Source organism: Thunnus thynnus, chromosome 4 (assembly GCF_963924715.1).
Source record: "Thunnus thynnus chromosome 4, fThuThy2.1, whole genome shotgun sequence".
In the NCBI taxonomy this organism is placed as follows: Eukaryota; Metazoa; Chordata; class Actinopteri; order Scombriformes; family Scombridae; genus Thunnus; species Thunnus thynnus.
Genome location: NC_089520.1, coordinates 5,093,532 through 5,118,333, shown reverse-complemented (window position 1 = coordinate 5,118,333; position 24,802 = coordinate 5,093,532). Strand labels below are relative to the sequence as shown.

General features: G+C 41.1%; 1 protein-coding gene across 4 annotated transcripts in view; it reads right to left on the bottom strand.

Annotated features, from left to right (window-relative positions):
- chd6 (chromodomain helicase DNA binding protein 6) overlaps positions 1-24,802 on the bottom strand; it is a 105,740-nt gene that overhangs the window by 24,647 nt on the left and 56,291 nt on the right. For all 4 annotated transcript variants that reach the window (XM_067586289.1, XM_067586290.1, XM_067586288.1 and 1 more), the window contains exons 5-29: positions 23,759-23,912; positions 22,690-22,839; positions 21,235-21,300; positions 20,997-21,061; positions 17,852-17,969; positions 17,008-17,094; positions 16,731-16,868; positions 12,766-12,887; positions 11,531-11,774; positions 9,590-9,766; positions 9,345-9,488; positions 8,956-9,054; positions 8,196-8,352; positions 7,200-7,410; positions 6,871-7,066; positions 5,841-6,005; positions 5,565-5,744; positions 4,873-4,983; positions 3,784-3,986; positions 3,188-3,268; positions 2,930-3,048; positions 2,488-2,647; positions 1,801-1,890; positions 1,368-1,471; positions 1,090-1,219 (exon numbers count right to left, since the gene is read on the bottom strand). In XM_067586289.1, the coding sequence (XP_067442390.1) occupies positions 1,090-1,219; positions 1,368-1,471; positions 1,801-1,890; positions 2,488-2,647; positions 2,930-3,048; positions 3,188-3,268; positions 3,784-3,986; positions 4,873-4,983; positions 5,565-5,744; positions 5,841-6,005; positions 6,871-7,066; positions 7,200-7,410; positions 8,196-8,352; positions 8,956-9,054; positions 9,345-9,488; positions 9,590-9,766; positions 11,531-11,774; positions 12,766-12,887; positions 16,731-16,868; positions 17,008-17,094; positions 17,852-17,969; positions 20,997-21,061; positions 21,235-21,300; positions 22,690-22,839; positions 23,759-23,912 (3,471 nt within the window). The remainder of the gene's footprint in view (positions 1-1,089; positions 1,220-1,367; positions 1,472-1,800; positions 1,891-2,487; positions 2,648-2,929; positions 3,049-3,187; positions 3,269-3,783; positions 3,987-4,872; positions 4,984-5,564; positions 5,745-5,840; positions 6,006-6,870; positions 7,067-7,199; positions 7,411-8,195; positions 8,353-8,955; positions 9,055-9,344; positions 9,489-9,589; positions 9,767-11,530; positions 11,775-12,765; positions 12,888-16,730; positions 16,869-17,007; positions 17,095-17,851; positions 17,970-20,996; positions 21,062-21,234; positions 21,301-22,689; positions 22,840-23,758; positions 23,913-24,802) is intronic.

Below are 24,802 nucleotides of genomic sequence, written 5' to 3'. Positions count from 1 at the left end.
AGTATGGAAATATACACCTGCAGCTTTGTGTGTGTGTGTGTGTCAGTCTGTTGCCTATGAAAATGTATCTCATGCTCCGTTTATCAACATAAAACAACCTGATGTCAACCTTTTGCCTTTAAATATTTGTGTTTCTGTGTTTTTAATCTTCACGCTCGGTATGTAAAGCGTGGTTTGTGGGCGGGGGAGACGACAGGTTGTGTTTTTTGTCGGCACCTGCTGTGAAACGCTACGCTACAGAGTAAAAGATCTGATGACTGGTGGAAGGAGGAAGAGGCTCCTGCTGGAGATCTACAGGGAAGCTGATCTGCCGACGTACATGTGTTTGTGTTTTGTTCTTCTATAGAAAAGCCAGACTGACGAGGCTGGACTGCCAGCTGGACCCCAGAAAGCTGCGTTTAATGTATGTCAACGACTGTAGTTTGTGCCAATTTAATTGAAAATGAGTTCTGGAAGATGCACCGTTAAGGTGGAACCTGCTTTATTAACTTACCTTAAAGAGGGTCAGAGTATAGTTTAGGACCTCAACTCATGTGTTTAATCATATTATCTGTGGCTGGGTAGCATAGAAAATAGATGGATAGATATTGGTATAGAGGTAGATATTGTAGATTTATTGTACTTGTTGCCCAAAATGTCAGAACATAAATGTTTCTTTATGCTGCATTTTTATTCCCTTTCCTGTTATCTTTGATAGTAAACTTTAGTATTTTTTCCAACATAAAAATATACTGCAGTACTATATGTACAATATTTGTCACGACTTTAATAATTGATCAGACAAAAATGTGTATAGTTCAGACTTTTTTCTGTTGTTGTTGCTCCACTATATTACTTTTATTATCAGCCTTCAAAATAAGTTCTTTTTAGACTTTTATTTATATTTTCTATAATCATAAACACAAAATGACTCCACATAGAGGAGACCATTCATGCATCATCATTGTGTCTGTGTACATACAGTTAGATTCATCTTTAAAGGTGTGTCATTGTTTTTTGGATGTGGTGTGATGTCTCTGGATGTGTGTGTGTGTGTGTGTGTGTGTGTGTGTGTGTGTGTGTGTGTGTGTGTGTGTGTGTGTACTCTACCTGTCGGCCATATCAGACGCCCCCTCTCCTCCTCCCTGTTCAGCGGACAGCGCGGTGACGTCTGGCATCCCCACCCTCTCCAGGAAACACAGTTCTGGATCCGCACGCATGGCGTTGTACCGCTCGTAGCCTGTCACACACACACACACACACAGCATGAAAAGGCAGAAACACACATATATTGGATGATTACTTTGCAAAGCGGTGGATACAATGATTTAGGTTTTAGTGTCCCAAGATGGTCACAACAATGAAACCAGTTGGACTCCAGTCCTCACCGTGTTTGTGGACTCCTATGAGGAGAGACTTGTCAGCGTCAGCATCCCACCACGTAGCTGGGATCTCTATGTAGTCGATGTCTGGTAGTGACACCTCGAGTTTACTGTCAACACAAACAGACACGCATGCAAACAATCAGTCTGTCAGTCACTGCTGCTGTCGGTGTCGGGTCAGGACACTCCAGTCAATCACAAATCTGTCGACAGACTGTCTGAGCACTTTCACATGGCTACTGTACGTTTTCTCTATAAACAAGCAGGGAAATATAATCATACAGGACAACAAACAATAAATCATGGTGTCGATCTCTCACCAGATGAAGCTCTAAATTCCTCCATTAAGTCTCAGTACAGTTTAGCAACAAATAGAGAAACCATCTGATCAAACAGTCTAACAGTTTAGCAGGTTTAATATGAAGAACATGTTACATACCTGGCAGGTATCCCTTCTAGAGCCTGATTGGCTGCCTCACCCAAAACCTCCACCTTCAGGTAGTACAACATCCTCACCCTCAGTAGCACCCTGCAGAGAGAGATGATCACAACTACAGATTCACGCCTGACCCAAACTGACTCTATAGGTTCTGATTATGATACATCATTCATCATTGGGTCAAAGTTTTACCCAGTTTGGATCAATAAACCACCAATACAACATCATCCAGTAGCAATCTGTTACTTTGACCCAGTGTTACACACAAAAAAAGTTTTAGCTGAAAACTCTCACAAATGCACTGTTTCTTATATAAAACGATGCGCATATAACATCCAAAAGATACACAAGTTATTAACAATCAATAACTCAATAATTCATCCTCTGGAGACCACGGACGTCTGCACCAAATACCGAAGCAATCCATCCAATAGTTGTTGAGATATTGAGGTACTGAAAGTACTTTACAGATGACAGAACTAATGTAAATCATCAGTTAATAACTAGTTAGTTAGTGGTACAAGGTTGCTTCTCAATAAAAACACCTGAAGAAGAACTAAACCGTCATGGTGACACTAGAGGAAACGTCATTAGAAAGTATCCTGATCAGTTTGCTTCAGGTGTTTGTGTAGGAAACTCTCTTATGTCACAAAACAGCAGACTACAGTACAACAACAGTGAACTGACTTGTTGCAGTGTTGTTTGAGGTGTTTCTTGTAGCTCTCGTCTTGCAGCACCACCTCAGGGTTACAGTGGACCAGCCAGTCAGCGTTCTTCACCTCGGGAACATTCAGCTGATTCTTCATCTTCTTCCCCTTCCGACCCCGAGGAACCGGAGCTGATAAACCTGGAGGAACAGAGACGAGGAAGAAAAATCTCCTTCATAAATTATCAAACTATTTCTTCATAGCAAATCCTCTTAGTTGCCAACAATGGATTTTGTATATATACTGCACTACAGTCTAGTTTAATGAAAGTGAGGGAAAAGGGAGTTCTTAAAGTAGCCGATAATGTAAAGGGAATGATAAAATGACCAGGTATTAGTGGTACTAAAGCAGCAGGATATAAGTTCCTAAAAACAAAAACATCACAAATAAAGTCAGTAATGAATGAAAGGTGAAATATTAACCTGAGTGATTGAGCAGCGCCTGGTCCTGGCCTTCCTTACTGGGTGTGATCAGATCCCAGATGAAGCTCTTGATCTTGTCATCACCTTTGTAGTGTCTCAGGCAGTAAACCAACAGAGCCCTGAGTGACCAAAAAACAATACTTTCTTATATCTATGTGTTTTTCACACTCCTCTCATTCAATGATTGGCTATGTCGGCAGGTGTAGCATCTGGTCGCTTGTAAATCATTCTGGACGAGTTGAGACTTGTTTCTCTTACCTACAGATCACCTCCATGTCTCTCTCTGCCAGGTGCCATTTAAAGCGACCGTGGTTGAGGATGTCCTTCCAACGACCCCAACTGACAAGAGCGAAGACGGCCACAAACAAAGATGGAGAACGATAAATATACATAAGTGTGTGATCACAAATAAGAGTTTATTATTTCCTTCACTTCACATTGAAACCTCTGCTCTGTTGTATTTCGGCTCATTTATGGTCACACTTGAGCTCACAAGAGGCCGACCTTGTAAACAACGGTTTATGAGCTCATGAGTAGCTTTTTATTGAACTGGTTATTAAACTGTTATCCCATAAGGTTTAAGATTTTTGGCTGTAAAGTGTGAGGGGATGTGTGTTCATACTGGTTAGACAGAAATGACAAATAGTCAGTGTGTTTCTCATGCTAAGCTTCCTAACCTGAGGAACTGTCCGCTATCAGATGTTAGCATCGATGCAAACCTATAAAAACCTTCTGTTTGGGGTCATTTCACTGCTGCAGAAATGCTCCGCAGGTTATATGAGAGGGGGAGTATTTCCTTCTGCTTCTTCCTGCAAATTGTGGTGTGAAGGTGCAGCTAAATATGAACGTCCTACCCGAATATGAGCAGGTTCTTTTCCACTCGGAAACACTCGGCGCGGAGGTACCGCCGGCTGCGTTCGCCCAGGCGACGGGTCCGACACGGCCTCTCCTCCGAGTCGCTGTCCAGCTCCGAGAACTCCATCAGCTCGTCGTCCTCGAACGAGTTGTAGTGGCGAGTCTGTTTTCTCACCCGAGGCGTGTCGATCACCAAGGACTCCTGCACCCGCAGAGAGAGAGAGAGAGAGAGAGAGAGAGAATGTAGTTTGACGGTGAGAGAAAGAGGTTTAAAAAGGTTCTTTGTAATGACGAGATGAAGGAGGGATCTGTCAGCTGTATTCATAAGAAAAGGGACACCTGAGGAGCAAAAAAACACACACATTACTTCTTCTTCACGGGGGGAGTCATAATTAGGGATTCAAGGCACGAGTCATGGCACACACACACACACACATGCACACACACACACACACGCACACACACGCACACACACGCACACGCACACGTAATGAAGACAGTAGCAGTGCTTGGTGTGCAATCTGCTTCATTCATTAAGGCGGTCCATCTGTTCGGGAGAGGAGGTGAGGAGAGGAGAGAGAGAGAGAGGAGAGATGGAAAAGGGAAAGGAAAAAAAAAAAGAGAAAGGAAAGGACGAGCATATCCTCCTTTCTTATCCTCATTTCCAACGTCCTGTCCTCGTCTACTCTTTTTTCCCCCAGTTTTTGGGAGCTCGGTTTAATTTCCCCCCTCCCTCCTCCTCCTTTGTGTACACTGACTTGGATCAGATCCATCTTTCTTTTCCTTGGCCTTATGCTGTTTCCTCATCTTGCTTTTATCCATTACCTCACTGCTCCATCGCTCCTCTTTCTACCTTCACCTCACTAAAGATCCTTTTTCCTCTTCTGCCTGTTTATCACTCTTCAGCATCCTTTCTTCACTTCCCTCCCTTTTTTCACTTTCAGTAATTTCCTTTATGTCTTCATTTTTCTCCCCTTTCTTTATGTGCCATCCTCTGTCTCTTTTTTCTTCTTACACTCCTTAAATCGTCTCTTCTTCCCCGTTCTTATTACCGCTCCCCTCTCTCTCTCTCTCTCTCTCTGCTGTACCTTCTCGGATTTGGAGTCGATCTCCACTTCTGCGATCTTGGCCCATTTCTGCCAGAAGTTGGGGTCGTCCAGAGAAATGTCCGTTCTGTTACCAGATGAGATGAAACTGGCCTGGAGGAGGAAAAAGAAAAAAATAAGAGACAAACAGTTCCCGGTTGATGTTAACTGGATTTAGACAGATGTTGGCGTTCGTCCAAATGTTTGGCCTGAAGCTTCCAATTGGCTGTTTTGAGCAAATATTCAGTATCTTCAACATTTGATCTTTATGCCAAAATATTCCAAGTGTTTAGTATCCCCCCTCCTTCCCCCTCCCCTCCCAAAAAAAAAGCCTCTGAAACAGCATTTAGACTGTGGGAAAAACAACAATAATCAGTCCAACTTAGGACCTTTTCCAACACAACTGGTGTATATTGAACACGATTTGAGAATTACACCAATAACACAAGTTGCATAAGAAACCAGGAGGACAGACAACAGCTTAATGTGTATAAAACTGGCAGACAGCATGAGATTTATATCAGATTTGAGAAATTTCTCAAATTAATTCACTATTTTTAAGCACAGACTAGCATCAGGCTAATGAGTAAGTTCAATGTGTTTGGTATTAGGTGCACATGTGGCATTAGTGTAAATACTGTAGATGCTTTAAGGGTTAAAATAGTTTTGTGCGAGTAGATTTCGGGGGTTTCTACCTTAGCGAACGTGGATCCTTTCCCCTCAGACTGGATGGTGATGGTCTGAGTTCGTCTCTGAAGTATCTGATCGATGTCTTCCTCGCAGAACTTGGACCCCTCGTCTTCTTCGTCCATCAGCGCTCCGTACGCTCCTTTTTTCAACAAATCCTCCACTTCTAGCTTAGAGAGCTGCTGCACCTGCGGCGACAGACAGACGCGGTAAAACACGATCAGATACACGACCGGCTGCTCGAATAACAACCTCATAATATCTAATAAGAACTTCTCTCTCACCCCGTTGAGGCTTCCTTTGCGGTTGATGTCTTGGAGGACGGCTTTGTCCAATCCCAGCTTCAGACTGGCCTTATCGAACATCTCCCTCTCGTACGAGTTCCTGGTGATCAGCCTGTAGACTTTCACCGCTTTGCTCTGGCCAATCCGGTGGCAGCGTGCCTGAGCCTGACACGGCGGGAAGGGAACAAGAAATAAAAATAAATCAATAGCAGAATTCATTATTATTATTATCAGGGCTGCGAGTGACTATTATTTTCATTTGAATTATTTTCTTATTTGAAGTGAAGACACTGAAGATATTAAGGTTTATTTATATTCCTAGTGTCATATAAGACGAGGAAAAGCAGATGATCTTTACATTTACAAAGCTGGAATAAGAAAAATTATATCAAATTTGTCGATTGACTGATCACTTAATCAATTGTTTCAGCTCTAATTATCATAATACGACTAGCAAGTGAAGCCTGATCAGAGAGCCCAGTTAGGAACATTAACATGTACGTTCAACACAATAAATCCAGTCTCAAGTTTTAACAAAGAACAAAACCTCACAGCAGCCACGACCCCTCAAATCAGAGAAACATCCCTGACAAGTAAAAGCCGTTCAGTTTTTGACAGTGTAGAAATATTCTGGCTACTTGAAATCTGACAACGTGCATCATCAAAACTGTGAGGAAGATTCACATCCCAGAGTCAGGTAACACTCTGCGCTCACTTCATTATTCAAGGCAGCCGCCGTCCTTTGAAGCGAGCGTTCTGTCAACTGCCGCAGTCCCAAAAGGCATCACAAATGCCACTTCATATTATATAACCGAGACGAGCGGCGGCGACGTAGCGAAGCCAAAAAAGAGAGAGATAAAGATCTCTGTTCTGTCATGTTTTGATAACACAGATTAATTCGTTTAACACATTCTGGTCTCTTTAAACTCTGCAGTAGAAATATACAGACAAAGAAGACGTGATGCACCGATGTGCGACAACAAGCTGGTGCTGTTTAATTATTCGCCACGTCGCCTGGCCTCGTGCCCACCTGCAGGTCGTTCTGGGGGTTCCAGTCCGAGTCGAAGATGATGCAGGTGTCTGCGGCCGTCAGGTTGATTCCCAGCCCTCCGGCTCTGGTGCACAGCAGGAAAACGAAGCGGTCCGAATCCGGTTTACAGAACCTGTCGATGGCCGCCTGTCGCAGGTTCCCACGCACGCGGCCGTCGATGCGTTCGTACGTGTAGCTGGAGGAAACACAAGTATAGAAATGTGTTGATTTTCCATCTTTGACTCTCCTTCTCTGTTTTTCCATCCCTCTTTCCAAACTTCCTTTATTTTTATTCCCTTCCTTTGTTTTATTTCCTTCCTTCTCCTCACCGTCTCTGGATGAGGTAGTCCTCCAGGATGTCCAGACATCGGACCATCTGGGAGAAGACCAGGACTTTGTGTCCCCCGGCCAGCAGTTTGGGCAGCAGCTTGTCGATCAGCACCAGTTTACCGGCTGCCTGGATCATCGCCTGCAGCTGGAAGTCTGGCGCATCTGGACTGTGACACTTCCTGAAGCTTTCGAGAATCTTTTCCTCTGCTCCTGGAAGGCAAAACGAAGGCGAGGCGAGTTTATTTATACGGCACATTTCAGCTACAGGGCAATTCAAAGTGCTTTACATAAAACATTAAAAACATTGAGACTAAGTGGAAAAGAAACACACAAAGAAAGGACATTTAAATACGACTGAAAACAGTCATTAAAGAGCCGAGAGAGGAGCGCTGTGAATCAGCTGCAGCTGTGTGATTTGATTTTTACAGTAGTGGAGTCGACTGCACATAAACGCATGTTGCAAATGCAAGTTTTTCCAAATCCTGCTGAGACAAAAGTCCTTTAATCCTTGATACATTCTTCAGGTGATAGCACGCTGACTAATGCGGCTGTTAAGATTCAGGTCCGAGTCCACGACGACTACACTCAGATTTCTGGCTTGATTTGTGGGGTTTTTTTTTTAAACGCAATCGATCGTAGCCGAGTGCTGACTTGTAATCGTTCTTCTCTTTGGCTCCAAAAACAATTACTTCAGTTTTATCTTTGTGTAATTGAAGAAAATTCTGGTACATCCAATCGCTGATTTGTTCTGGAAGGAAGAGAAAGGCGAGCGAGGGACAATACTTCATTTAAGAGACGGAGAGCAACAGAACATATGGTAACCTGAGGAGAATTCAGTTTTTTAATATATATATTTGTTTGTTTTGACAGCCTGTTGATGAAGCTCATCTTACTAAAGTGCTGTAATAAACGTCTCATTATGACTGACGTGTCATTAACGAGGTGCTGAGCGTGTGTGTGTGTGTGTGTGTGTGTGTGTGTGTGTGTGTCGTCACCTGTGATCAGGTAGGGGTGGTTGCAGCACTTGCGGAGCTCCATCATGGTGTTAATGAGGTTGGGCATGTTGTGCTGGTTTGCTCCTTTGGACAGGAAGGAGAAGTTCTTCTCTAAGATAGCTCGGTAGTATTTCTTCTGAATGTTGGTCAGCTCCACCTGCAGGAACACACATGTTTAAATTATATAATACTGACCGCTGATACGGTAACAAATAATAATAATGAACACTTATCCTGTTGAGGAACCTGGACAGTCAGATTCACACCACAAGAAATATTAAACCTTCTAATTCAATCAACCTGTATGTTGTTGGACTACGGGAGGAAACTGGAACATTTTACTATAAGTCTTCCTATTTAACATGTTTATAATCATTTAATAAGACCCTATAATGTAGATATAAGTGCAGACTTTAAGTGTTAATTATTGTACAGCATTTGTCAACAATTATAACTTCTCCTATGAAGACATATTCTGTATTATTACACAATAATAATACAGCTACATTATAGTGAACATTATACTGCTTATAAATATTAAATAAGGAGACTTTAAGTCAAGTGTTACCGTTTGTGATCTATTTTATTTGCATTTAGTGCTCAGTTGTGATTGAAAACAGGTCAGATATGAGATGCAGATAAAAGACATTATGCAGATTTTGTGGTGATATTATATACATTATTCAGCCTGAACAGAAGTTGTGGACGAGTCACTTGATTTATGTTAATGTATGTTTATATCAAACACACACAGTCTTACCTCTATGATGGTTTCTTCTTTAGGCGCTAGATTTTTTTCTACATCGTCCTTCAATCTCCTCAACATCATGGGCTTCAAAATGGCCTGAAGCTTCTTTACCTGTTGGAGGTTCGTGTTAGTGTGACATGAATGTAAATGTGACACACATATATTAACCCTGTCGAGTCAAACATACTCCTTCCTCTTTATCTCCACACCGACAGTACAGTACATTTAACATCAAAAGGTAAATATACACCTTTTGTTTTCAGAGAAGAAACCAGATGAAACACACAACACAGATATGAGAGAATAGAAACGTTAGTGCACACATCTAATACAAACACCAGCACGTCCCCGTAGCTGCTTCTCTCTCTCTCTCCCCGTGAAAAACACACATCTAAACGCACCTGTTCATCTGTTTTGAGGTCTCCGAACTCTTCTAGAAAGCTGCTTTCTGAAGGGAACTGCAGCGGCTCCAGGAAATTCAACAGACTGAACAACTCCTCCACCGAGTTCTGCAGAGGGGTTCCTGTCAGCAGAACTTTGTGTTCCTGTTAGAAACACAGAGAGGGAAATATTAGAAACACAGAACTTCTGCTTGTAAGGACTTTTATTCTGAAAAAAAAAAAACAACAGAGCTGCAATGACTGACCAGGTTCATGAGTTTGAGTCCCTCCAGCAGTTTGCAGTTCCTGTTCTTCAGTCGGTGGGCTTCGTCGATCACAACGCAGCGCCAGTGAAGCTTTTTCAGCTCCGGACAGTCGGCCATGATCATCTCGAAGGTGGTGATCAAGCCGTGAAACTTGAGCACACCTGGAATAGTGTTACCCTGAGGAAAGAGAAGGTGTGAAAGGTACATTTAACAGGATGAAGACCATGTAACTGTAACCTTCCACTAAAGGCACTAAATGCTGAATTTATCAAGCATGAGCCAAGTGAATATCCACTCCCCCCTCAGATATATATATCCAGCCTCATTTCAAATCAGAAGATAAAACATTCAAGCAGCGTACTGTGATGATAACCTGCTCTGTATTCATCTGGCTGCAATAAGAAAAAACCTATCATGACACTGAATATTTATAACGAGAGAAGTGTGGTTCTAAATAACTACACGGCTGAAACGTTCCGCCGTGAAAATGTCAGAGATGCCGATCACTTCGCGGCCGGAGAGACGGAGCTCCCCCTGCAGGGAGGGAGGTCAAGAGGTCAATTAAGAAAAAGAGAGAGAGGGAGAGAGAGAGCAAAAGTCCCTGAGGATGGAGGATGGAAAGAGGAGGAAGTAAATATGATCTTAAATAGTCTTCGACGTCTGACTGATGGTCTTGATGAGGATGACAAATAGAGTTAATGAGGACGACAACACAACATACTAAAGTAAATGACAGTTTGAGACACTTTAGATGTTTAGGTTTTTATCCGTTATGCAATATAAATCAGGGAGGCGTCTGATCGTCCCGAATTTATTCTGCAGCACGACGACGACGCAAAACACGCAGCCGGACTCGTAGAGAAGTATCTTCATCGACGAGAAGAGAACAAGCAGTCCTGCAACAGATGGTTCGGCCCCCGAGAGAGCTCTTATCTCAACATCACGGAGTCAGTCTGTGATTACATGAAGAGACAGAAGCTACCGAGACGCTTAAATCCACAGAAGAAGAAGAAGAAGTGCAGCGGCGGGAAAACATCCGACCTGCCAAGAGCAGGTGAACAGAGGAGAACTGCCGCTTTGTATGAAGTTAACTGATTTATTATTTTTGCACATTCCTGTACATGCAGACACTCTCAACTCTCTCCGTGTTAAAAAATAATAAATCTCCCAACAGTAACCTTCTTAACTACACGTCTAACCTCCAAGGAATTAAAGATTCATCGTCTCTTACTCGAGCTACCGTCAGGAGAAGCAAGTTCAAGAATCTCTAAATGCCAAAGACTTGACAATAAGGTCAAGTTGCATGAGTAAGACTATCCGAATGTTGTGAAGAAGAGGGATGTGTGAGATCATTGTTTTTTTTCCTACATGCTTATTTGTGTGACCTTCCTGTTATCTTCACCTTTAACTACAACATCCTCCCTGCACAAACTCACACACAGACTTCTGTGTTCTCTCTCTCTCTCTCTCTCTCTCTCCAAACACTGACCTCGATAAAGCTCATACGTTGATAAATAAAACAGGCCGGGCCTTTATTTTTCCATTTTAATATCACACAGCGAATGAAATGTTCGACACTGCAGCTACAAAACATTTAATCTTTACAGTGAGCTTCAGCTTTTCTTCTAAACGAGCTTTAAATATCAGAAAACGTCCGATTCCAATTGTCTCAAAGTTCAAGTTGAGCTGTTTGTGTTTATCACCAAATAAAAGCAGGAAACAAAAGGAAACATCACAGACTGATGATTCACAAGAGTGTAACAGGATGTGTGTAGGGGGGTGGGAGGGGGAGGTGGAGGGGGGGGATTTTCTTCTTTAGAGAAATCAGCTTTATGTTTCTTGAGGAGACGTGCGGCGCTCGGGCTGAACGGAAAACAAAAAGATCAGACACCCTCCCTCCCACGTCCCCGTCTATCTGTGGATCTATCTGTGATCGCTCACCTGCGCGTCTCTGTGAAACATCTCGTACTGCAGGATCATCTGCCGGCTGATCTGCGAGCCGTGATAAACGATGACGTTCATGCGAGTCCACGTGCGGAACTCCCTCTCCCAGTTGGTGATGGTGGAGAGCGGGGCGATGATGAGGAAGGGGCCGCGGATCCCCATGCTGAAGATCTCGTAAAGGAAGGTGATGGACTGGATGGTTTTTCCTAAACCCATTTCATCTGCCAGAATGCAGTTTTTTCTGGGAGGAGGAAGAAAAAAAAAAAAAAAAAGAAAGAAGCATGAGAGAGCAAGAAAGGGCTGCCTTATGTTCCGCTATAATCCTACAACAGAGGAAACACATCAATTTATGCTAATCAGAACAATAATTAGGCTAATTAATGCTTGACTATTTGTGTAAACAAATTTGTTTTCACATAACAAACTGGTGATATTCATAAGGATTCTGCATCCTACAACATTAATGACTTGTAGGAGGAAAAACAGTTGAAAATTACTAAAAAATGTTCATTTATGGTCAAATCTAATCAGAAAATCTACAATAAAGTGGAATCCAGAGGTGTTTATACATGAAAAAATAATTATGTATATATACAAACACACTTTTTTATCTACTACATGATTCCATTTGTGTTATTTCATAGTTTTGATGTCTTCAGTGTCGTTCTACAGTGAAGAAAATAGTGAAAAATAAAGAGAAACCCTTGACTGAGCAGGTGTGGTATCATTTTCTGCGCCTCGCTTCTACATGAAACTCCTTTAATGACAGTTTCAGATCAGAAGCCGAGCTGACTTTAGTTCTGGGTTAACTGGGATTATGCTTATGATTCATAGAATAAACTTGACTTTATGGAGTTAAGTCATAGCAGATCCTCACAGCTGTTACAGGTTCGTGTGTTTGATGTCGATCTCAAACCTTAAAAAAAAAAATGTCAAGAGCTGTGTGACTCATCTCTGTTTGTTCGCCTTCAACCTCACATGAAGCCATGAAAACGGATTTAGTCGCAGCGCAACTAAACACACCGTGTCAGTGTGTCGAGGTTTTAATGGTTATTAAGTTAAAAGTAGTAGAACTCATGTTTTTTTTTTTACAGTTTCCTGTTTTATTCAACTGAATTTTTACCATCATAACTTTGGACAGTAAATATATTCAGATGTTTTTTATTTTTGTACACTGTTTAAACCACCAGTTCAATTGTTTTGACTGGTTCCAATATGTTTTGTGTATTCACCTGTTGTACCAGTTGAACAGTAACCAGTTCATTCCCTCTAACTGGTATTCTCTGAGCTGGTTTCCGTTCCGGTAATCTCTGGAACGCTCCAACTTCTGCCATTTCTCTGGAGGAGGACGCTCCTGGGAACACACACACACACACACACACACACACACACACACACACACACACACACACACACACACACACATTGTGTTATTCCATTGATAAGAGGTTTCATGACGTATCGTTTCAGTCTCAGTCATAATTACCAAACAAACTGTAACAGGCAACTTTTGCTTCCATCTGTCAGATCAAAGTTGGATTATTCAAAATCTGATTACAAGCAACCCCTTAATAAGATGAAGAAGATGAGACGTGAAAATGCGTCTTTATCTCCAGACTACATAGACTTTATCCAACAAATGAACAAGAACAATATCAGATATTAAAACTATTTAATACATCAATAAGGAGGAAGGTTTTAAAGGTAAAGGACGACTCAGTCTTTGATTCTGGAGGATTAATGGACAAATAATAAAATAAGAAGCATAACAGATTGTAGCCGCCAGGCGATAATAAGTGATAATACTAGTTTTAAAAAGGAACCGTAGCTAATGAGCGAGAATAATTTGCTCAGGTCTCACTGCTGCTGCACCATCAGAAGAGAGACTCTAGAAAATTGCTGCTATTTAAGCAGCAGATTTTGTATTCAGCAGCCTGCAATGTAAATGTCCTGTTAGACTGGTCAGGAGACTGCACAAAATACTGCATAATAACTATTAACTGTCATAAACATAAACATTAAACAGCCTCTCCTGTAGTTTCTTGTCTGGGTTTCATAGCAGGACTGAACAATTCATCAAAGTTTTATTCATCAATATCGCAATTTTCAAATCACAGGAGGTGCAATATTTGTTAAAGGCAAGATGTGTGTCAAAAAATATCATTTTAGATTAAATATTATCATACAGCAGAGATATTCTGGCCTGCACATCATGTCCTACAGACTTAAGAAAACATCTTTGTTTGGTACAGATCCCCACAAAAATCACACCATAATCATTATAATATGTTGTTCAATGAAAATGAGAATAATTATGTGAAAATGATCATTCCCTCTAATATCATGAATCATATCGCAATTGCAATATCAGTCAAAAATAGTCACAAATTAGTAGGGCTGCAGTCAACCAAAGAAAATCTCTGTTCTGTATTTCTCTGTTTTGTGTCTTCAGGTTATGCTAACCCATTGTTGCTAACTTTGGAGTTAACCCCCTTTACTCTTCCAGCATTTGAGGAAAGAACAGACGTGACTTTTTAGCATTTATTAACTGCCACACTGTAGTCTGTACTGTACATTTACTGCCAGACTGACAACTTACTACTAACCTTTTCCTCTGCTCCTCGCTCTTTCCCACTCGCTACGCATATATACCCCTTAACGGAGCTACGTCACCAACGGTTTCCCAGGCAACGACAGAGAGGTTGACTCGCGTACCGGAACAGCGCTGCACAGAGACTCCCAAACGCTATCGATCCAATATAAAATATTAAAAAATATTTTTTTGGACTGGCGGGGGTTCTCGTTGTGTCATTACGGAGAAACACAGATTTAGTAAACGTTCAGTAAACGTTGAGAACCGTTAGACCCAGCGGTCTCCATTAGGTTGGGCGAGTTCAAAGTTGTGAAAACAACGGGGGTGTTTTGAATACCCCCGTTTTCACAGGTAATTTGTTAGTCTGTCCCTCCCGCCACAGGAAATAATGGATTAATCCTGGAAAGCTGTTTTTTGACACCAATTTGACACAGCGGGCAAACCGTGTAATTACAACGTCACGTGATGCACACTGGCCCAAAAAGACTTTTTCCCATAGACTTACATTGTGAAAGAGACGCCTGTAAATCAGCGGATAACTTTTTTCTGAGCGTCACAACCACCCCCCCCCCCCTCCCGCGAAATGACTCATTATCAGAATTAAATCCCTTCGGTCTGATCACATTTCAAAAGCCTCGAAGAGCCGCATGATTGAATTGTTTTATCTCCATTCAAGTTAGCCGGAGGGCTAAACCGGAAGTAGCCGACTCGGCCAGTGAAAGTCACAAGTGCGCATGCTCTATGGGCCGCACAATGCGGAAGATCCGGGTACTTTCATACCGGGAAGTTGATTTTTTCTTTTGCTTCATGCGCCACTGAGCAACTTTCATAGGAATGAATGGGGCCCAGGCTCCGACGCTGTATCCAGTTCTCTTCATACATCCATGTTTTCTCCTTATGAAAATGACACAGAGATTATTCGACCAATGAGAATTTAGTCGGACGAGAGCATATCAACCAACTAATCCACCAGTCGACCAGCAGAGTACAGCCCTACAAATTAGATATTTTTTTGAAAATCTCTCAGCCCCTACTTTCATGGTGACGCTCACACTAAACACTAAACTAAAGCACAGATGTAGACTGTGGGTCACAGACAATGTTTTTGCATGGATTTGATTGCGAGGGTTTTTTTCAAAACCTCAATGTCACCTCTGAAAACAAACACTGAACCTGATGGTGCAGAACTCCAGCTTGAGAAGAAAGAGAACTTCACAGCGCTGATTGTGTTTGCACTCATTAGCACTGGAAAGAGAAAATGAGGGCAAGATGCTGAATCTGAGGGAAGAGTGGTGGGAGAGATGTGGGCAGATGTTTGTTCAGCAGGGAGGGTTGGCGATGAAATATATAGACATAACGGTGCTGTGTTGTTGTGCAATTTCTCCCCTTTTTTTTCCTCAATCTAAACTCAAAACGTAAATGTTTTTGCTCACTATTTATCTAAGACAGCCTGGTTCCAGACTTCTGAATCCCCGTCCACATCTCTCCAGCTCTTTGCAGCATTTCAAACGGGACAAATGTTGTGCTTGTTGATGACTGTTTAACCAGCTAGAAAAACAACTGGGCCGATCAGAGGTTTGTTGCTGTGATTAAGAATAATAGAAATAATCAATGTGCCAAATGTTGGTTAAACTGCTCCAAGCCACTATATATGTGATGCTGACTGCTACAGTAACAATACAATGCTTTACTTCATGTCAAAGGACGGATTCTCAGTTCTTCAAGTCTGTCTTAAAACACTAGTCAGGTGTCCATATGAACATTGAAACAGGTTTTGCTCACTGTAATCATTCTTCCTGTTCAAACTGACCATTAAAAGATCTCTTCGCCGAGTGCTTTCAATATAAGCGATGGGGGACAAAATCTATAGTTTATTTGAAGCTAATATGAGGCTTCAGCCGTCCAAATTAGTCAAATCAAGTGGATATCCTCCAAAGTTACAACACATACACAATTTTTAGCAAAATTTCCCTCTTTTCATAACTATCCTTCCACTACAGCTAGACGAGGAAACACAAAGAAGGACTTCTGTACTAAAAAGACTTTTACTTTGAAAGATATCCTCTTGATTTGACTAATTGAGCCTCACGCAAGCTTCAGATAAACTTTTGCACCAAATGAAGATTGTAGATTTTGTCCTCCATCACTTACATTGCAAACACATTTGGAAGAATGATTACAGCAAGGAAAATCCTTTTTAAATGTTCATAAGAGTACCTGACTATCACTTTTAAGACAGACTTGAAAAATTGTGAACTTGTGCTTTAAATTTCTTGGCCTTAATTTCAAAAGATTTTTATTTAATTAAAAGTAATATTTCCCCTGCTCACACTGCCGCTAAATAGATGAATATTTTCTTCTTGCTTATTTCTCTTTATACAATAAATGTGGAGTTGAGAATAATTGTATTAATATAGTACTTTTCAAAATAAGAGTTATAAAGTGCTACATATTTTTCCTCCACACTTACCAGGATGTGAAAATGACTATTCTCCTCTTGAAAGTGAACCTGTGCTGTATTCACTCTACATTTTTTCCGCTCTAGGTCAAGGTACAGCATCAAACTGCACATTTTTTTCCCTCTTCTATTGTGTTTCTACTCACCATGTGTCTGAGGTCTGGCGGCAGTTTCTGAATCTCTTCAAACTCTTTGATTTTCTCTGGGTCCAAGTCCTCCTGCAGTTCCCACGTCGCCTCCTCATACGAGAGACTGCACCACTTAACGAGGTAATGAGTAACCTCCTACAACAACATAAAGAAGAAGAAAAAAAAAAAAAAACATTGTGTGTGTCTGGAGCACAGCACTGAGAGTTTACTAGCTTCTGTAATAAGCGCTTTCAAAGCAGACAGACGCTGCTCTGAGAGTCTGTTCGTTACCCACCTCTCCGGTCTCAGTATCCGTAGTAACAGCCACCTCCAGCACCCGGTCCACCTCTACGTAGTCTGGGTTAAATAAGTCCTCATCAGGCTGGAAGAAAGGGAGGTGTAGGGAGAAAGAGAGACAACAAGAGATTTACTATTATTCATTATTGATCAGGTCACTTTGAGATGTGTGCAAAGAATGTAAAATAAGCCAAAAGGTTGTAAAAAAATTGCTCTAAAAATGCCGTTAACATAAGAATAAAGCCCATCCGTGGTGGTAAATCACCTAATATTTATGTAATATTACATTTTTATTCATTTAACAGTGTAGCTCTGTTTACTGCTACTTCTGTCTATTCTGTATGTATGGTATATCTGAGGGATTAGCCTCTCTGATGTTTCATTCCTCCTCTTCTTCTGTGGCATTTAATCTTCCCCAAATTGATGGTTTAAGGATTGAAAGCGTAGCATGCAGTGCAGATTGTAAAGTGATTTTAACCTAAATATATAAAACTGACTTGATATTTCGTCCATAATTCCTGTTGTTGCAGAAAGAAATAAACATTAGCTCTGTTTAAGCTTTGATACAGAAACGATGCATCAGCCAAATGATGCTTCTGTGTAAAAGTGTTGCCATGGTTACAGCATGATGGAGTTAACCTGTTGACCTTTATAGCACTTTCAACACTAGATGAATGTGTTATTGCCCGTTCGTTATTACTGCAACACCTGAAGTAATGACGTTTACATTTGCTAGATTATAAAACACTAATCCATCATTCAACTCAAAGGAGAAAACCTGCGTTCGGTCCAGTCGTGACAGCAGATAAGGACGGTAAACAGTAGATGATGTTGACCGTTACCTCGGTGAACAGGTGTTTCATCTGGGCCTGTTTGGTCCTGAAGCGTTTAATCTTCTGGTGGATTCTGGGATCTTTCTCTAGCTCCTCCAGAGTGGCCCATTTGCAGTGCAGATAGGAGCTGAAATAAGAAAGAATCAACACTGGTTTTATTTTGTTAGGTAAATGTGTTTTATCTTCCTATTTGTACAGTAAGTTATAAACATTTAATCAGAGGATAAGAAACCTATAAAACTGTCATGTCAAACTGCTCACTCTGCTGTAATTTCTGCACCACAAACAGCAAAAAAAAAGGCATTTTCAGGTCAGTTTTGGTGCAGTTTTTTTTAGTTAAACAGAGCCAAAAATAACTGACAACGAGCTTGATTAGAGCTAATTAGTCCAAGTGGATAAAAGCCATCAGTTAGCCATCAGTTAATCAAAACACAGTAGAGAAAAATAACTGCCTTAACCCTTAAGTGGCTTTTGATGGAAGTGACACAAAAGCAAAACAAATAAATGTGAACAAATGTGACAGGCACAGAGAGGAATTCATCCAGAGACGTCGGGTTAGTTAACAGACAAAACGTTGACCTCGACTGTATCCTACAGACTGTTTTGGGAATGATTATTATCTTTCTGCAACATAAACCGCTGAATCCGAGAACGTCTCACTCTGTGAAATATCCACAGACAAAAGAATTCCCTAATCAAAAAAAAAAAAAAAGCAGAACAAATGCTGTTACTATGGTTACAGTTTGACATGGCTGATTTAATCCATAAACCACAATCTATTAATGGATAAATAGAAATGTCACTGCAGCGTTCTCCAGCCTGTGTAACTACTCCTGCATGTGATAATACATTATGTACTAGAATGATTTTTACACTTACGGTTGTTAATACTCGGGGCGTTTTTCTGTAACTTTATAATTTGCGCATACATTATTCTACATAAGTAAAGCATCCGTTCAAGCAAACATACTGTGTTTTATTCATGATCCCCCTGAGAATAAATTACAATCATAATAATCACTATCTATCTGTGTAGGACGTTTCTTAAAAGATACAAAGTAGTAGAGGATCTCCAGAGATGTTGGAGAGGATGAAAAACTCTCTGCTCTCCTTTAACTACCGCTGAGAGCACTTCACTGACTCTGGAGAACGAAACGCTGCTGGAAAAAATAAAAAATAAATAGTCCATGTGTGCAAAAAAGTCTTTTACTGGGAGAAATCAATGTCATAAAAACTATTAACTAACCAGCTCGAACAATGTCAGGACACTCCTTAAATGTTTTCATCAATCATGAAGGGTGACTTTCAACATTCCCCCCCCCCCCCAACCCATCTGCATGGTAGCACATCTGCGTGGTAGCACATCTGCATGGTAGCACTCAGGACCTCACCAGGGAGGATTTTTAAGACATTTCTTTGATCATGAAAGCCGTCGTTTATCAGGTACACCTAATAAAACCCAATAATGATCTTATTCATTTATTTATTCTCTCATCCTCTGATCAGCTGCTGCTTCACCGGAGCAGCGGGGGGGGGGGGGGGGGGGGGGGCTTTGCTCAAGGGCACCTCATCAGTGGTAATGCTGCTCTTTCTCCTTCAAAAAAGTAATTCCAGGAATCTCTCCAACTTCATCAGAATTGATCAAACTGACGACCTTTTCTACACAAGTTCACTTCTCTAACCTTAAAGCCCTGAATATACTCCCCGAGCGGAGGCGTACAAGGACAGCTGCAGACTAGTAGTTGTGTTTATGCTACTTTCTGCAGTCTGCTACATGCGCAGTAGATCTGCATCTATTGATTGTAGAGTAGCTGCTGTGCGGTCACAGCAAGTTAAGGTCTTTGCACACCAACTCCGAAAGTTTCATCCATCATTAAAGTTTTCAGAGCAGGTTCAATTTTCTGCGTTTTTTTGCATCCATAAAAGTCTTTACAGAGTTGTTTGACCAATCAGAGCCACCGTACACACAAACAACACATCCTAGAAACACTGATACTATCAGCTCTAGCAAGAGAAGTTATACACAGACTGATCACAGGACGACTATTGATAATGATCTTGTCTGTATGTTGCAGCGTTTTGAGGCCGTTCCCTGAATATCTGCGGATCCGGTCGTCCAGCTGCTGTTCAGGATCAATTGGTGGTCTTCTTTTAACTGTGTGGTTCTTTCTTTTTCTTTCATGAGTTTAGAGGACCACAAACTCATCCTCACTGCTTGATGACTCCATTTTGCCTCGTATTGCGAATTTTTCGCAAAGAATATAGTAATAAAACGCATCGGACTCAGCGTAAAAGGTTTCTGTGCGTAGCGATTTTTGTCGAATGACAGATTAAAAAACCACTTGGTGTGCAAAGACCGTTACCCCGGGATTCCACCGGGCGCGTGTGCGCCGCATTCCGGCTCCGACACGGGAGCGTGCCAGAAGCGGAGCGTCTTCTCTATGAGGCCTTCCGCCATTTAAAGTCAGTTGCACTCCTACTACAGTAATTACAGCAGCCTAGTCAAAGCTGATAAAGTGCCTTAAGGCTACCGTAATTACTGCAGTAGCAGGGCAACTAAACTGCCCAATTTTGTTAACTTGCTCAGCTTTCGTTGATTTGGTCATTTTCCTTGATTTTTGTGCTTCTTCTATGGTTAAGTAGGCTACGTAGTTAAATGGTTTCTTTATTCGTCTGTTTTAATTGCGTTTATTGTTGATATACGACCAGGAGTCTGCATGGGGTGTTTTATTTCAACCCTTGCATACCTGCAGATGTGGAAAGTATAACACCAGCTTTAAGCTTCCACTTGCCCCATAAATATGTCGTTGACACTGTGTCAGCTTCAGTGCGGGGTGGATTTAACACCCCTGGTCTGATTGACCTGGTCCAAGCAGGTGTGCACTGGACAACACAACATGCAGAGAGCCTCCGGTTTGCCAGCGTCACTCTCCCCCCCCCCTCTGTGCACAGCGAGTCCCCAAACGACCTAACAGGCGAAGAAAAATCCTCGCTGTTCTTCAGGAAAAAAAAAACATCCCGCCAACACAAAGGTACACTTGGCATTATGTGCCTGTACAAATAGAGAGCTCTTAAAAGTGTCAGCGAAATGCCTGAAATATAAAATGCCAGGATATATAAAAGCATGAATAAGCAATGATGAAGCGAGACTCACAAATTTCTGTACTTGACGTAAAATTCCTCGGTCTCCTCTGCTTGGTCCTCTGATGATGATGATGTCTAGGGACAGAGGAAGAGAGAAAGAGAGAGAGTGATTAATGAATATATGGAAAGAGCAGGAGATTCTAGCATGAGGCAGAAATAAAAACCAACATAATATATGTATAATCCATAAAGAAATGCTAAATTAATTCATGAAACTGTGTGTGTGACTGTGTGTGTGTGTTCTTCACCTCTTTCTTCACTGCTCTGACTGACAGGATTTTCTCAATGATGTTAGCCTCGTCCTCTGGTGGTTCCTGAGAGATAGAGAGAGAGAGAGAGGAAGACAGATGGATGAAGGTCAAGGTTCAGAGAGTTTGTGGTGATACAGCGGGAATTTAATAAAGACTTACATCTAAACAAAGCTCCTCACAGGAATTTAAAAAGGTGTAATACACAGAAACTTGTCAAAAATGATTAGATGATGCGTTATAGAGAGAAGTTTACCTGAAACCTCTCAGAATAACAGAATACAGATCAACAGAAGCACAAACAACAGGCACCAAAATGCCCATAAACTTGAATCAACACCTCTGTAGAACAAAAACTCAACATTATAATCTTCACAGACGCAGGGCTGTTGTTTCAGACTGTATTTATTAAAGCTTGGTGAACTTAATAAACTGACTGTATTTGTTTGCTATTACTAGTCAGACTGTGACACCATCTACACAAAACAAAGATTTTCTACTTTCAAAAACTAAAACAGTAAAAAAGACTTGAGCTGCAACGCAATTAATTGATTAGCTAATCGACAAAAAGTTAATCGGCAACTATTGTGATAATTGAATAATTGTAATTTAAAGACCAAAGATTTGCTGGTTACAGCTTCTTAAATGTGATGATTTGAAGCTTTTATGTCATAAATGACAGTAAAATAAACTTCTTTGGATTTTGGACTGTTGGTCAGACAAAACGGCCATTTTTCATAATTTTATAACATTTTATAAACAAAACTATTAATCAAGAGAATAACTGATAATGAAAATTGTTATTTGCATTCAACTCTTGTGTATTATTACTATTTTATTATAATTATTTTCCATTCACAAACTGAGATGTAGCATGAGACAAGAAGAGAAACTGAGACTCTGGATGGAGTAGGGGTCACATGACCAACGGGGGGTAGCTGAGCTAGCAGTAACGCTAGCGAGCTAATCTGCTAGCATGTTTACAGCCGGCTGACCAGTGTTTGCTGTGCCAGCTGTTATTACAACAGACACTCTGAATAGAGCTGCTAGAAGTAGTTTACTGAGGGGAAAATTATTTTGAAGGGACCCTTAAATTAGCTTTTTGGTTAGCTAGAAGTTATGTTAGCATGAATTATCATTAGACATATAATTTCATATTTTGAAGGGAGGTTCTCTTTTCTTCAGTTTATGGTTTGTTTTTCTTATAGTCATCATTTTTACATTTGAAAAGTTACGCTATTGTTAAACTTTTAAAAATTAGACAGAGTGAAGAATGACTGTTGACCTTCCGCTACAATACAAATAAGCTAGCAAGGCTACTGAAAAGTCACCTACTGGTGTCTCCTTCCAGGTCAAAGCGGTCTAATGAGAGTCTCCCAGAGAGGAAAAGGTTGAGGAGGAGGAAAAAAAAGAAAGATACAACAACAAAGTGAGGTTTTCTTTGTCCTTCCTTACCTCGGCCTGCCATGCCAGAGCGGTAGCGTTGAGCGCAGAGATGCGTCCGGTTCCGAGAACTGCGATAGTCTCTCCGTCGTCGTCTACCACCTTAAAGTCCAAATCCTCGTTATACTTTCTCCTTTTGACCTGACGTCCCGAACGCCGCTTCTGAAGAAGAGGAGGAGGAGGAGGAGGAGGAGGAGGGAGACAGATGAATAAAGAAAGGAGGAGAATGGAAATATTGAGTGAACGGACAGAAGAGAGTAATACAGAGGTGAGATAGGGAAGGAAATAATACAATAAATAGAATTAGTATGAATGAACAGGGGAAATTGTGACAGGAAGGAGTGAAGGAGGTGAGATGGAGAGAGAAAACAAAGAAATATTGAAGTGAAAGAGCGAAAAAGTGAAGAGTGAAACAAAAGCAGCAGCAGAGGATAAAAAGGAAGGAAGAAGGAAACGTGTGACTGATAGAAGATATAATCAAGAAAGCGACAACGAGAAGAATCAAGCAGGGAGCGAAAGAGAGAAATGCAAATGTAGAAGAAGAAACTGAAAGAAATGTCATGAGTAATGTAACCGTTGGCTGCTACTCGGGCCGTTCATTGTCATCTAGAAGTGCTTATTAGCTAAATGTCAAGAAAAGAACTGAACATGCAGTGAGAACACCATGAAACTAAATGGTTTTTTATTACAAAAGATGTGTGTTTGGTATCTTAATGTTGATGTTTTGCTGCTACAGTGGAAGTTGTAGTGTCTGTAAAATGATTAAAAGGTGTATCAGCTGTCAAATTAATTAGGATAACTTGATACTTTTGTGACATGAACAACTTGTTGCTTCTGTTTCATGCCTGCAAGAAAAAAATTCCATCGCTTCCTGTCGTTTTAACCCGTCACGACACGTTCGCTCGGCTCTTTCATCCTCTCAGCCTTGTTTGTTTAGCGTGTTAAACTTAAGTCTCTAACAATATGCTGTAATGATTTCCCACAGTTAAAATGCCACACATATCACCTTTAAACTGTACACATGATTAATCGTGCAGCTCTACGAGTGTCTATTTAACCCACCGCGTCTCTGTCCACTCACCGCGTTATCCAGGGGGTCTTGGCTGTCCTCTCCACCCATGTTGAGGGCTGACATTGAGGTAGTGTCGTCACTCTCCGCCCCCTCCTGGACAGCCGGCACCTGGTTTCTCCTCTTCCCCTTCTTCTTCTTCTCCACCGGCGCTGCGCCAGGATCTCTGGGAGGAAAGGAATTCTTATGAGTAATTAGCAGCTCTGGTAGCCTGCAGCAGCACTTTTTTTATTTTTTTTATTTCAGGGGTTGGAAACAAATACTGCTCCCTGAGGATTTGTGGAGAGCTGGTTGAGCTGGTATAAATATAGCACACCAGGTATCATTATTGCCTGATCACTAAGACAAAAGGATCAACCGCTGACTGATGATTGAGAGCAGCCAGGTGGAGAAATGCAGGCCAGAAGTACGCCACTTCCAATCCTCTGAGTGGCTATAAAATCAGAGCAGGGAAAGTGAATCAAACAAGAGAAGCACAGAGGGTGTTTCCTGGCTTACAATGGGTCAATGCAGCCATAATCTAATGGCTGATTTGCATTATTCTGGTATAATCGCTGCTGCTTTCCAGAGAAAGACACAGTGAAACAGGAAAATGTTCCAAATTTCCAATAAGTGAGCATGAGGGTCTTACATAACGGGAAGGGTTAGCTGGTCACCTCAAATTACAGGTGATAAATAATGTAAAATAATAAAAAAAAAACAATAATAAAATGTGTGTAGACGTGCTGAGTCAACAGAAATAAGAAAAAAGAGAAAAGATTTTTAATATATTAGTACCGGGGTGCAACTAAAGAATATTTTATTATTGTTTATTCAATGAATCATTTGGTCCATAAATTGCTTGTTTTGTTCACCCAACAGTCCAAAACCCAAATATATTGAGTTTAATAACTTATGAGTCAAAGAAAACAAGCAGAAATCCACATTTTCAAAGCTGGAACCAGAGAACGTACCAAAAAAAATACTTAATCAATCAATTAGAGCAACAAATAGTCGATTAGAGCTGCGACAGTAAATCGATTCATTGATTCATTCATCTTTTTTGATCATCAATTA